General features: G+C 44.0%; 1 protein-coding gene across 1 annotated transcript in view; it reads right to left on the reverse strand.

Annotated features, from left to right (window-relative positions):
• LOC124142459 (eEF1A lysine and N-terminal methyltransferase-like) overlaps positions 1 to 13,075 on the reverse strand; it is a 20,508-nt gene extending 7,433 nt beyond the window's left edge. Inside the window, exons 1-8 of the mRNA XM_046510934.2 lie at positions 12,950 to 13,075; positions 10,777 to 10,957; positions 9,351 to 9,579; positions 7,037 to 7,245; positions 3,565 to 3,685; positions 2,733 to 2,851; positions 1,648 to 1,782; positions 934 to 1,120 (exon numbers count right to left, since the gene is read on the reverse strand). Of these exons, the coding sequence (XP_046366890.2) occupies positions 934 to 1,120; positions 1,648 to 1,782; positions 2,733 to 2,851; positions 3,565 to 3,685; positions 7,037 to 7,245; positions 9,351 to 9,579; positions 10,777 to 10,868 (1,092 nt within the window). The 5' untranslated portion in view covers positions 10,869 to 10,957; positions 12,950 to 13,075. The remainder of the gene's footprint in view (positions 1 to 933; positions 1,121 to 1,647; positions 1,783 to 2,732; positions 2,852 to 3,564; positions 3,686 to 7,036; positions 7,246 to 9,350; positions 9,580 to 10,776; positions 10,958 to 12,949) is intronic.
• Positions 13,076 to 13,625: the final 550 nt, after the last annotated feature.

The raw sequence follows: 13,625 nt of genomic DNA on the forward strand, positions 1-13,625 counted from the left end.
TGTAACAGTGAGCAAGTTGGGTATCACACCTTTCAACAGTATTCCAGCTGTGGTCTGAGTATGGGAGGTAATCACAGAATGATGCAGGGTTGACATTTACCACAGAGAACTCCATGAACACAGATGAGTGAGTGAGTTGGGTGTCACATCTTTCAACAGTATTCCAGCTGTGTCCTGAGTGTGGGAGGTAATCACAGAATGATGCAGGGTTGACATTTACCACAGAGAACTCCATGAACACAGATGAGTGAGCGAGTTGGGTGTCACACCTTTCAACAGTATTCCAGCTATGGTCTGAGTGTGGGAGGTAATCACAGAATGATGCAGGGTTGACATTTACCATAGAGAACCCAATGAACACAGATGAGTGAGTGAGTTTGGTTTAATGCTGCTTTGAACAGTATTCCAGTTATATCACGGCGTGTCAGCTTGATGTGGGAGGAAAGCCCAAAGTGATGCAGGTCTTAGACATTTACCACTTTGGTGAAACAATTGAGAACGGGTATGATGCTTACATACTTAGAAACGTAATTGGGGCGAAATGGGATTCGAACCCACGAACATAGGTTCCTGGCATGCCCAAGGGACACAACTCTGCACAGTAAATTGGGTGCTTTAAACGACTGTGCCACCCGTGACCCCTCAGCACAGATGAGATGCAGTTGACAACCAAGAATCAAAATCATTATCTCTGATTTAAACCCACATAGGACCATGGCAAACAGGGGTGCAAATAAGCACAGTGAATGACAGCACTTCAGTGGACTGGGTCACTTGTGCCCCTGTATAGTAAGTATTGTATTGAATGAATTGCACATGTTTGTAGAATAAAATTATAAGTCAGTCAGACACTTTAGTGATAAATATCAGTGAGGTTTGAATTCAGGATGAGCATGATGTGTTTCGTTAATTCAAGTCATCTTTAATCGGTACCTGAGATCCTCGCTTGAAGTTTGGTGGTGTCAACTCCATCACTTTGCCTGAAAGTTCCTCCTTGACGGACTCGATATCTGTGTAACAATGTGACCGGTGTAGTGTTACGACAACAAGTCTGTCGGACCCAGCACTGTCCGCCAACTGTTTGCGTCCTGCAGGTTGGCAAAACAGCCAGTCAGTTTCCCTGAAACACAGTCACAACAATGTTTCTCGACAGTCAGTTTCCCTGAAACACAGTTACAACAATGTTTCTCGACAGTCAGTTTCCCTGAAACACAGTCACAACAATGTTTCGCGACAGTCAGTTTCCCTGAAACACAGTCACAACAATGTTTCTCGACAGTCAGTTTCCCTGAAACACAGTCACAACGTTACGCGACAGTCAGTTTCCCTAAAACACAGTCACAACAATGTTTCTCGACAGTCAGTTTCCCTGAAACACAGTCACAACAATGTTTTTCAAAAGTCAGCACAATGTTTCCTGACAGTTAGTTTCCCTTTATGCACAGTTGCTACAATGTTTCCTGACAGTCAGTTTCCCTGAAACACAGTTGCTACAATGTTTCCTGACAGTCAGTTTCCCTGAAACACAGTTGCTACAATGTTTCCTGACAGTCAGTTTCCCTGAAACACAGTTGCTACAATGTTTCCTGACAGTCAGTTTCTCTGATACACAGCTGCAACAAAGTTACTCAACAGTCGGTCTCTTACCTGCCCTGTGGTACGATGAATACTGCAAACTGTTGAGCCGTCTTGTGTGGCCTGTCTACGACATACAGCGTGTACCGCGGTTCACTTGACTCGCTGCTGTACAGACACAGGGAAGGCTGGTCCCCACCCACATTTCTGCAGCAAACACAGGACACACATATCTATCATGTCTACAGTGAAGGATGCTTTACATATTGTTTGCATAATCATATAAGTATCTTACTACAACAGTGAGGAGTATGATAATAAACTTTTCGACATCAAAGTGACCATAGCTACATTAAAACCACCCAATTCTCATGAAGTGAGGGGTTGATTTAACTGCTGGCCCATTGGCCTGTGGCCAGTTAAACTTACAAAGGGCTTGGTGAAATGAATGAAGACTTCCATCTGGCTAGTCAAAAATTTATCCCTTCTCCATGTATGTTTAATTTTATCAACTGGACACTGCTTGTGAATCATGTAATTTGTAATATTGGGGGGGGGGGGGGGGGGGGGATCAAGTCATGTGAATGGTTAACTCAAAGAAAGATATATCCTGATCATCTAGGTAGAATAACACAACATTGTGTAATGTTGTGTACAACATCTTTAATTTGCTCATAAATGGCCATGAAATGAGGCAAATGGGTGCCAAGATTTAATCTCAGAGTGCAGGAAAAGACGGTTTAGGGGTGAGGAGTTCTAAAATTTTCATAGTCCCCCTGGTAACTCAGTTGCTGTGTGACCTCGGGTTCGGCAACATCGTTGCCTCCATCGCTTAGTTGTGGGCCTGTTGGTTTGGGCTAGTAACTTTTGAAAGGAGCAAGCCCTGCTGGCTATATACAAATTTGTTGTTAGATCTACCCCTGTAAGTGGCTCTTATGACACCGCCTGGGGTAGTGCAGACTATTGTGTGAAGTAATCCCACAAGGGAATATATACATAGAGTCAATAACTAGTTATAAAGACGTACAGAGCGTGAGATTCATATTTTGAACATGTTTATCAATATGCTGTAATATTAAGATTGAAATGGAAATATTCAGATCGTCGGTTCATCAGACCCCAAAAGAATGTTGAAAAGGTTGAAACGGTGCACTCACTTCGTTGATATCTGATGCTTGACAACTGCATAATACTGCATCTCCTTGACGACAGTCTTCATCCCCTGCACATACTCATAGCGGTCCATCTTGTCCACAGCGTTGCACACCTCTAGAATCTAACATGGAGTCAGTGACTGAATGAGTTGACACCCGTCTCACCAGCATTTCTCTAATGTCAGCTTAATGTGGGAGGAAAGCCATATACAGGGAGCAACTATTTGATTTTCAGGGGGTGGGTGGATTGTTTCCCCAAAACAATTTGCTAAACTGACAAATAAATAAATGTGCGTCGCATTGTCGGTAAAAAAACAATGTGACCTATACATGCAGTTTGTTATATTTATTTATTTCAAAAAAAAAGAAATTGAGCAAAAGGAAATGAGTGAAGCACACAAACAAGGATATGGTGCTGACAAAACGACCGTCAGTCGGGAAAGCAATTAATGTACTTTTCATTTGAAAAGCTGAAGACCATTTTTGATGTGCCAATAAAAAATAATACAGCTGGAATATTGCTAAAAATGTGTAAACTATATCTATAAAAACTTGTAAAACAAATTAAAACAATTTAACAGAGTTATTCCCCTTACATCACAGAACACTAAATAAACAATTGAAACATTCATAAAATCCAATAACTCTTCCCAATCATCTTGGCAAAAAACTTGCCATTGCCTAAAAATGGTGCTTACCACATACATTCGAACTGCTCGTTATATGTAGAGAAATCTTTAGTCATCAATTAAGAAAAGAGTGTCAACTGGATGACTGAGAATCTGTTTGATATGAAAGGACATCGTGACTCTATCAACATGTCAGGTTTACTTACTGGACACATGTTTGGCATCTTCTTGAACTTGGTGAGTATGATGACAAAGGCGGGCAGTGTGAAGTCTGGGTCATCCTGTGAGGGCTCCTTCTCAACCCGGTGGACACGCACCGGCCACCCCCTGGGAGGGAGGGAGAGGGGTTTATCAGGCAGATTCTAACAGTAATATCACGGTGGCATGTGGATTTCTTAGTCAGAGACAGTCGGTGTAAAAGACAATCATGAGACAATCATCAAGTACCGGTGACCTCTCTGAACTGGAATCCCCACAGGGAGACAAGCATGAGGTACTGTGAACCTATTCTGTCCTGGAATCCCTACAGGGAGACAAGCATGAGGTACTGCGGACCTATTCTGTCCTGGAATCCCTTCAGGGAGACAAGCATGAGGTACTGTGAACCTATTCTGTCCTGGAATCCCTACAGGGAGACAAGCATGAGGTACTGCGGACCTATTCTGTCCTGGAATCCCTACAGGGAGACAAGCATGAGGTACTGCGGACCTATTCTGTCCTGGAATCCCTTCAGGGAGACAAGCATGAGGTACTGTGAACCTATTCTGTCCTGGAATCCCTACAGGGAGACAAGCATGAGGTACTGCGGACCTATTCTGTCCTGGAATCCCTTCAGGGAGACAAGCATGAGGTACTGCGGACCTATTCTGTCCTGGAATCCCTTCAGGGAGACAAGCATGAGGTACTGCGGACCTATTCTGTCCTGGAATCCCTACAGGGAGACAAGCATGGAGTACTTCGGACCTATTCTGTCCTGGAATCCCTACAGGGAGACAAGCATGAGGTACTGCGGACCTATTCTGTCCTGGAATCCCTACAGGGAGACAAGCATGAGGTACTGCGGACCTATTCTGTCCTGGAATCCCTACAGGGAGACAAGCATGAGGTACTGCGGACCTATTCTGTCCTGGAATCCCTACAGGGAGACAAGCATGAGGTACTGCGGACCTATTCTGTCCTGGAATCCCCACAGGGAGACAAGCATGAGGTACTGCGGACCTATTCTGTCCTGGAATCCCTACAGGGAGACAAGCATGAGGTACTAGGGACCTATTCTGTCCTGGAATCCCCACAGGGAGACAAGCATGAGGTACTGGGAACATAATGTGATGTGGAATCCCTACAGGGAGACAAGCATGAGGTACTGGGGACCTTTTCTGCCCTGGAATCCCTACAGGGAGACAATCACACGGTACTGCAGATCTCTGTGTGGAATCAAACTGTTTTGGTGTGATGAGCGAAATCACTGGACTCCTCACTCTCCTGCCACATTATTGTCAAAGACCTGTGTGTGGACATCTTCCCGAGGCAAGTGAGTTAACTGACTTTAAAAGTCCGGTTTCCACCCTTGCCGAACTAGGCTGGTATTATGGTGTTACCGCATTTTCTTGAGTATAGTGCGCACTTCTTTCTAAAAAAAACACAGCTGTGTAGAAGGGGGTGCGCATTATACACGAATTAATGAGTTCTGATGTTTTTTCCCGCATGGAAAGACATTACCGCGAGCATGTAACACCGGAAATACCATGTCAACAAATCCATACTGAAGTAAGCAAATTAGTCATGTAATTATACTGTCTGTCTAAAAAAAGTGTTCTTTGTATATCTGGACTTATGTTTGTAACTTATTTTAATAATTTTATTCAAAATTCCTTTTAATATTGTTTTAATTAATTTCGTTGAAATCGTGTGTGAAGCGATCGGAAGATCGCACAACTCACCGTTATTAACAGCAACCACGGTCAGATTACTGCTATTGACGCCTTGAAACGAACTTTAGTTGACAGAGAATGGATACTTAAACAGTCATGCCTCGTTTATACGGACACTTTTGTCATTTCACAATTCGTCCGTATAAACGAATTTCCGTATAACTGAAACCAGCTTCTTACTGGAAGAGTTACTTCCCTTCAATTATGCAACTCATGACAGATGACAGAACAAACAGATACATCCACTCAAATTTCCCTTTTTTAGCGTGCTGTAACTGCGTGTCGCTTACGTTTCGCTGGTTGACAGGCCATACTTACACAACTTTGAACTCTGACCTCCACAGACGCCATATTTTTTTAAGGGGATTACATGTACAATAAACAAGCTCGTCTCAAACGTAACTCAGTGTCACTTGGTTAATTGACTTCTCACGAATCAAAGGATTACCACCAGCGGAGGGATTACCACCAGCGGAAGTGTATTGTCCGGATAAGTGAGACAATTTTGTGTGCATTTCAGTGTTTTGTGTATGAAAATGACCGTCCGGTTCCGGAAACTGAATTTCCGTATATACGGGTAAATTTATATAGTAATTATTTCGTTTTGAATGAAAATCGTCCGGGAACCGAGGTTTCCGGATATCTGAAGTCCGTATAAGCGGGGCACGACTGTATCATAAATGCCATACTGTGACTCATTAAAAGTCATATTTGTTTTTGTTGGACGATTCTTTGTCAACACGTAATACTCGCGATCGCGCGATCACGTGCACGGGAGCCTTGACGGTGACTTGTCAGACTGGTTCCATGTAAAAAATAATACCCGGCAATAGCGATCAGCTGCTTCGCTTAGGGTTATTATTATTTTAAATATGTTTAGTAAAAGCTGCATCTAAATTAACAAGATATTGGTACATTTTGGCTGGACTAACGAGTCTTTGCATAGTCCAATCAAAATCGTGCACCGAAATCAAAATCCGGTTCGTAAACTGTCGTGCAGATTTTGGTCGATTGCAGGATATGCAAAGCACGTGCACTGCCAACTCGTTGACAGCCGATATTTTCCAAATCTTTTCATATTTTTAATGAAGGTGCTCACATGATTTGATGCATTTTGCAATGTAAGACCCGTTTTATCACAATATAGATCTTGTTTATCAAGCAGATCGTCCTGACTGTGCGCCACCATTTTGTGTGAAGCAATCGCAAGTGATACGAGAGGTGGAATCTGATTGGTCCATAGGAGAGGCTTAGAAGGGACATCACTGGTAATAGCCACTGGTGGCGCTACGATCGAGCCAAGTAATTCCAGCCTAGTTAGGCAAGGGTGGAAACTTGACTTTTAAAGTCAGTTAACTCTCTTGCCTCGGGAAGATGATGTGTGGATGGCAATGTACTGACCTAGTCTGACATTAAATTGTGAACTCTATTTTCTTTGTTCAACAAATGCCCAATCTTGTGAAATGAGTTGAACGTTACATACAGTTTGTTTCTTTGTTGTTTAACGCCGCACTTAGCAATATTATAGCTATATGAGAGCGGTCTGTAAATAATCGAGTCTGGACCAGACAATCCAGTGATTGATATCATAAGCATCAATCCACGCAATTAAGATCGATGACAGGCATTAACCAAGTCAGCGAGCCTGACCACCCGATCTCTTTAGTCGCCTTTTACGACTAGCGTAGTTGCCTTTTATGGCAAGCATGGGTTGCTGAAGACCTATTCTACCCCGGATTTTACTTACAACTGTGCGAAGTAGGAGAAGAGTTTGTTTGCGATATGTTCCTGGAGCAAGGATATGCAGATGTAACGGCCCCCAAGTCTCAACACACGACTCAGCTCCGCGAACATCTTGTCAACAGTAGCCACAACCGCATCACTGCTGTCAGCCATCAGGGCATCCAGGGTGCCCTTGTCCAACGCGACCGAAAACTCGCCATCAGAAAATGTTGTCTGAAACAGCCAATCAGCAAGTGAGTGGGTTGGTTGGATAGTTGTAGGGGTGCGTGTGTGTTTGTGTGTGTGGTTGCATACATGTGAGAATGAGTGAGTGAGAGTATATCATGGCAGAAGACTAACAAACTCCTTACAACTCACCCATGACACAGCCATTGACACCACCTCACCTCACAACTCACCCATGTCACAGTCATTGACACCACCTCTCCTTACAACTCACCCATGTCACAGCCATTGACACCACCTCTCCTTACAACTCACCCATGTCACAGCCATTGACCCCACCTCTCCTTACAACTCACACATGACACAGCCATTGACACCACCTCTCCTTACAACTCACCCATGTCACAGCCATTGACACCTCCTCTCCTTACAACTCACCCATGACACAGCCATTGACACCATCTCTCCTTACAACTCACCCATGACACAGCCATTGACACCACCTCTCCTTACAACTCACCCATGTCACAGCCATTGACACCACCTCTCCTTACAACTCATCCATGACACAGCCATTGACACCATCTCTCTTTACAACTCACACATGACACAGCCATTGACCCCACCTCTCCTTACAACTCACCCATGACACAGCCATTGACACCATCTCTCTTTACAACTCACCCATGACACAGCCATTGACACCATCTCTCTTTACAACTCACCCATGACACAGACATTGACACCACCTCTCCTTACAACTCACCCATGACACAGCCATTGACACCACCTCTCCTTACAACTCACACATTACACAGCCATTGACACCACCTCTCCTTACAACTCATCCATGACACAGCCATTGACACCACCTCTCCTTACCACTCACCCATGTCACAGCCATTGACACCACCTCTCCTTACAACTCATCCATGACACAGCCATTGACACCACCTCTCCTTACAACTCACCCATGTCACAGCCATTGACACCACCTCTCCTTACAACTCACCCATGTCACAGCCATTGACACCACCTCTCTTTACAACTCACCCATGACACAGCCATTGACACCACCTCTCCTTACAACTCACCCATGTCACAGCCATTGACACCACCTCTCCTTACAACTCACCCATGTCACAGCCATTGACACCACCTCTCCTTACAACTCACCCATGACACAGCCATTGACCCCACCTCTCCTTACAACTCACCCATGTCACAGCCATTGACACCACCTCTCCTTACAACTCACCCATGTCACAGCCATTGACACAACCTCTCCTTACAACTCACCCATGTCACAGCCATTGACACCACCTCTCCTTACAACTCACCCATGACACAGCCATTGACACAACCTCTCCTTACAACTCACCCATGACACAGCCATTGACACCACCTCTCCTTACAACTCACCCATGACACAGCCATTGACACCACCTCTCCTTACAACTCACCCATGACACAGCCTTTGACACAACCTCTCCTTACAACTCACCCATGACACAGCCATTGACACCACCTCTCCTTACAACTCACCCATGACACAGCCTTTGACACAACCTCTCCTTACAACTCACCCATGACACAGCCATTGACACCACCTCTCCTTACAACTCACCCATGACACAGCCTTTGACACAACCTCTCCTTACAACTCACCAATGTCACAGCAATTGACACCACAAACTCACCTCACAACTCACCCATGTCACAGCCATTGACCCCACCTCTCCTCGCCCTTGTCACAGCCATTGACACCACCTCTCTTTACAACTCACCCATGACACAGCCATTGACACCACAAACTCACCTCAAAACACACCCATGTCACAGCCATTGACCCCACCTCTCCTCACAACTCACCCATGTCACAGCCATTGACCCCACCTCTCCTCACAACTCACCCATGTCACAGCCATTGACCCCACCTCTCCTTACCACTCACCCATGTCACAGCCATTGACCCCACCTCTCCTCACAACTCCCCTTGTCACAGCCACTGACACCAACTCTCCTCACAACTCACCAATGACACAGCCATTGACTCCACAAACTCACCTCACAACTCACCACTGTCGCAGCCATTGACACCACAAACTCACCTCACAACTCACCCATGTCAGTCATTGACACCACAATCTCACCTCTGTGACATCCATCCGGTGGAAGGCCATGTTGGGACGCTGCTTTCTGTTCTTGTCCGTCATTTGTCGTATGACGGTGTCACTGATGTCGATGTTGACAATGTTGGTGTAGCCCACGTCATACATGTCCTCGCTGAGTCTGGAGTTGCCACAACCGACCATCAGCACCTTGTCCTTGGGCCGCACATACTTCCCTAAAACTCCACACAGCTCCGGGTATTCTCCATACCTACATGCAAGGCCACAAACAATTGATTAGGTAAAACTCCTAACAGCTCCAAATTTTGTTTGTTGGTTTGTTGTTTAACCCCACAGTCAGCAACTTTTCAGCTTTATGATGGCGGTCTGTAAGTAATGAAGTCTAGAATAGACAATTGAGTGATAAATAGCATGAGCATCGATTCACACAATTGGGATATGATGACATGCATCAACCAAGTCAACGTGCCTGACCACCCGATCCTGTTCATTGCCTCTTACAAGGATAGTTGCCTTTTATAGCAAGCATGGGTTCCTGATGTTAAAGAGTTTTCTCTTAACACCCAAGATCTGGGTTTCAATTCCCCTTAGGTACAATGTGTGAAGCCCATTTCTGGTGTCCCACGCCACAATATTGCTGGAATATTGCTGGAATATTGCTAAAAGTGGCACAAAAACCTTACTCACTCACTGACTTGTGTGGAAATAGAAATGGTCCATACCTACATACAAGAAGTGAACTTGAACATTACAGTAACTCCTCCTGAATGTTTTCTTTGTTTATTTTATGAAAAAGTAAAGCAGAAGTGAAGGGAATCAGGGAAGTTTGACCTGAATGACTCCTTAAAACTTAGTCCTGAAGTGAGTGAGTGAGTATGGTTTTACGCCGCTTTTAGCAATATTCCAGCAATATCATTGCAGGGGACACCAGAAATGGGCTTCAAACATTGTACCCATGTCGGGAATCGAACCCGGGTCTTGGGCGTGACGAGTGAACGCTTTAACCACTAGGCTACCCGACCGCCCCTAGACCTGAAGAAAGAAAACAGCAAAAGTTCTGCTACTATACCTTTATGTGATAGATTCACCATTTACATCATGTTTGATCAAAGGATATTTCTGTAGTTATCCAGGATTAATCAAGACCTGCTCAGATGCCAACATTTGGCCCTAAGTCTGCAGCAAATAGCCGTAAAAATTCCCATATTTGAATTTAAAATTTCCCAGTTCCTCTGAAATTAAGTTTTGAAAAACATATGAAATACCAGTTTTGAACAAATTAATTATTATATTTCCCAAGTTGCCCCTCAAGGGCACTTAGTTTGGAATCCTAGACAAATTTCTGGGTCATAGATCATGGATGTGCTTTTTGTCAATTGTCAACTGACATAGCTGAGCATAAAAACAAACTCTCAAGAACGGATAAAAAGCACCAATTCCTACTGACCACTCAAAGGCTTTAGCTCCTCTCTTCTTGTAGAACTTGTCCCAGTATTCCTCCGACACAAACTCTGTGTGACTCCGGGGTAGGAGATCCATGTTCGGGGGAGGAGGAAGGGACAGCCAGTGATCAACTGTCCACTCACACTTCACCTCTTTAGTGAGGGTTTAGCTATGTGGCCATAATTCTGCAAAACAAAACAGCTGCCCAATTTAAAAAAGAAATAATTCAAATGAACTGTTTTAAACAGAGTAATGCTGATGTAATTTGAAACCTGTGAGTAAACAGAATCCAAATCTTCTCAGGTCAGGGTCAACTGACAAGTCTAGCCAATCAGGTGAGTGGGAATGGGGTTTAACGTCACAATCAAGATTATTGCGCTTATATAGCCATGTGCATCCACATGTGTGTGTGTCTGCTTCTACTAGTCCAGACTTATACCTGTTTTATAGTTCTAGCCCACTGAAATAGAACGCCACCGTTTTAATGGACACACTACTCGGACGCAAGAGGCCAATACCAACTCTGAGCCGACCCATCCTTTTTCCCCCTTAATGCCGAGCGCCAGACAGGGTAACAACAAGTACCATCTTTTGACATCTTTTGCTAAGATGCAACCGGGATCGAACCACCGACTCCACTCTCCGGACAGATGCTCTACCAACAGAGTCAATGAGATTATGTGTTTGTGTAGCAGGGCGTGGAGTCATCCTACAGATGACATCCTCTTTGGTCATGTGGACAAGGCCTCTGACCTCGGATCAGAAGGTCAGTGGTTCGAATCCCATCACGGGACTCGGAAATTTTATGGCCGCTACATTGGCGCCCAACGTGGGGCTGAGCACGTTCATATTAAATTTGAGCAAAATAAGCCTAAGTACCCTACTGTGCGGCCCAGGACGTGCCTTCTATTGACGGGGGAGTATGTAGCAGGGCGTGGAGTCATCCTACATATGACATCCTTACCTTGTCAGCTTGCTGACGGGGTTAACCTCTTTGGTCATGTGGACACTGCGTCCGACCTCAGATCAGAAGGTTCGTGGTTCGAATCCCATCACGGGACTCAGAAATTTTATGGCTGCTACATTTGGATACAGTCAAAATTGTCCAGCATCAAAACAAACAAGGCAAAAAGGCCAACATGTGCCAACTTCTTAGGCAACAGGCCTGGTGTTTGGAATTAAGGTCATAAAACAAAGATGGCCAGCTCGCAGTGTGTCTGAGTGGGGCATCCATGTCAAAACACTGGGACATGGCATCTCAGTAGGATTGCACAATAAAACAAGAATTAGTCTGGGCTCCTACAAGCATCAAGTACACACCATAACACACATGCAGACCCGTGAAGATCCGGGTAGAATAGGTCTTCCGCAACCCATGCTTGCCGTAAAAGGCGACTATGCTTGTCGTAAGAAGCGACTAACGGGATTGGGTAGTCAGGCTTGCTGACTTGGTTGATGCATGTCATCGTATACCCCATTGCTTTGATCAATGCTCATGATGTCAATCACTGGATTGTCTGGGCCAGACTCGATTACTTACAGACCGCCGTCATATAGCTGTAATATCACTGAGTGTGGCGTTAAACAACAAACAAACAAAAAAACAACAACAAACAAAAAAAAACACACATACATGACGCTATATAAGTACAATAGACCACATTTCATCTAACCTCTCCTTAGCAGATCACAACAGAAGGGATTGTTTCACCATTTGGAACATCGAAGATAAACTAAGTAAGTTTTTTTTTCTATATTTTTTATCTCAACATTTATCCTACTTTTTAAAACACCTCAACAATAACAGGAATCTCTAAAAATACACTTGCATGCGTCTCGTTTGAAAATGACTATTCGATGACATTTGTATTAACTATTATATCGCCAGCTATTATGTATGAAAATTAATAGTAAAAACATTTCCGTCTATGTGCCGTAAGTGCTAGTATGTCGTTAGATTTCACAGAGGTGTTTGTGTTAGGTAAACAGTAATACTGAATACAGTACATAATTAATGCTGATAAATAATAAACACACATGTGACATAAGTCGACATAACAGTGGTAGTCTAGACAACACAGACGAGTTGAGCCAGGAACAGACCTGTTCGCATGTCTTATTTATTTTACACCACAGTGTGTAAATAATATGACTAGTAACATTATTAACTGTCCTACCTATTCGGTAGTTTATATGGATAAACCTGTTTTTGAGATAGTTTGACTTCTTAGCTCTGTAAACAACAACATTGACGATCTATAATTAACACGTGGATTGAGCAGACATCTTGGAATAAGGTAAACATTTTAGAGTTATCTCCCTTCGGCCATTCACTGTCGAGCGGGATGCTCTGATGGTTGTTTGCTAGCTGAATGTAAGAATTTTTAAGCCTCCGATCGACGGTTGTACGCGAATGTTCAGCTCTTAAAATCCCGTACGCTCCCTTAGTAACACATGTCACGAATGTATCATTATGTGAGCGAGTATGGACATACGCCGCTTTTAGCAATGTTTCAACAATATCACGGCGGGGGAAACCAGAAATGGGATTCACACATTGTGCATTATCGGGAATCGAACCCGGGTCTTAGGCGTGACGAGCGAACGCTTTAACCACGAGGCTACCAAACCGCTCTTTATGATTAAGAGATAAAAAGACATATTTTCAGAGAAATATATCTGTGTGAAATGTATATATGGAGACCGCAATAAAAGTTTAAGACTCTCAAAGTAACTCGATTGCAGTGCGAACACGCGGTTAGTTGTGACGTGACAATTAAGCAACAGACGTCACATCAAACATTATGCCACCAGACATCAGATTGTTGTTTTAACATGGCGTTGACAGGCCAA

The sequence above is a fragment of the Haliotis rufescens genome, unplaced genomic scaffold (assembly GCF_023055435.1).
Source record: "Haliotis rufescens isolate VD_foot unplaced genomic scaffold, xgHalRufe1.0.p SCAF_8, whole genome shotgun sequence".
Taxonomy (NCBI): Eukaryota; Metazoa; Mollusca; class Gastropoda; order Lepetellida; family Haliotidae; genus Haliotis; species Haliotis rufescens.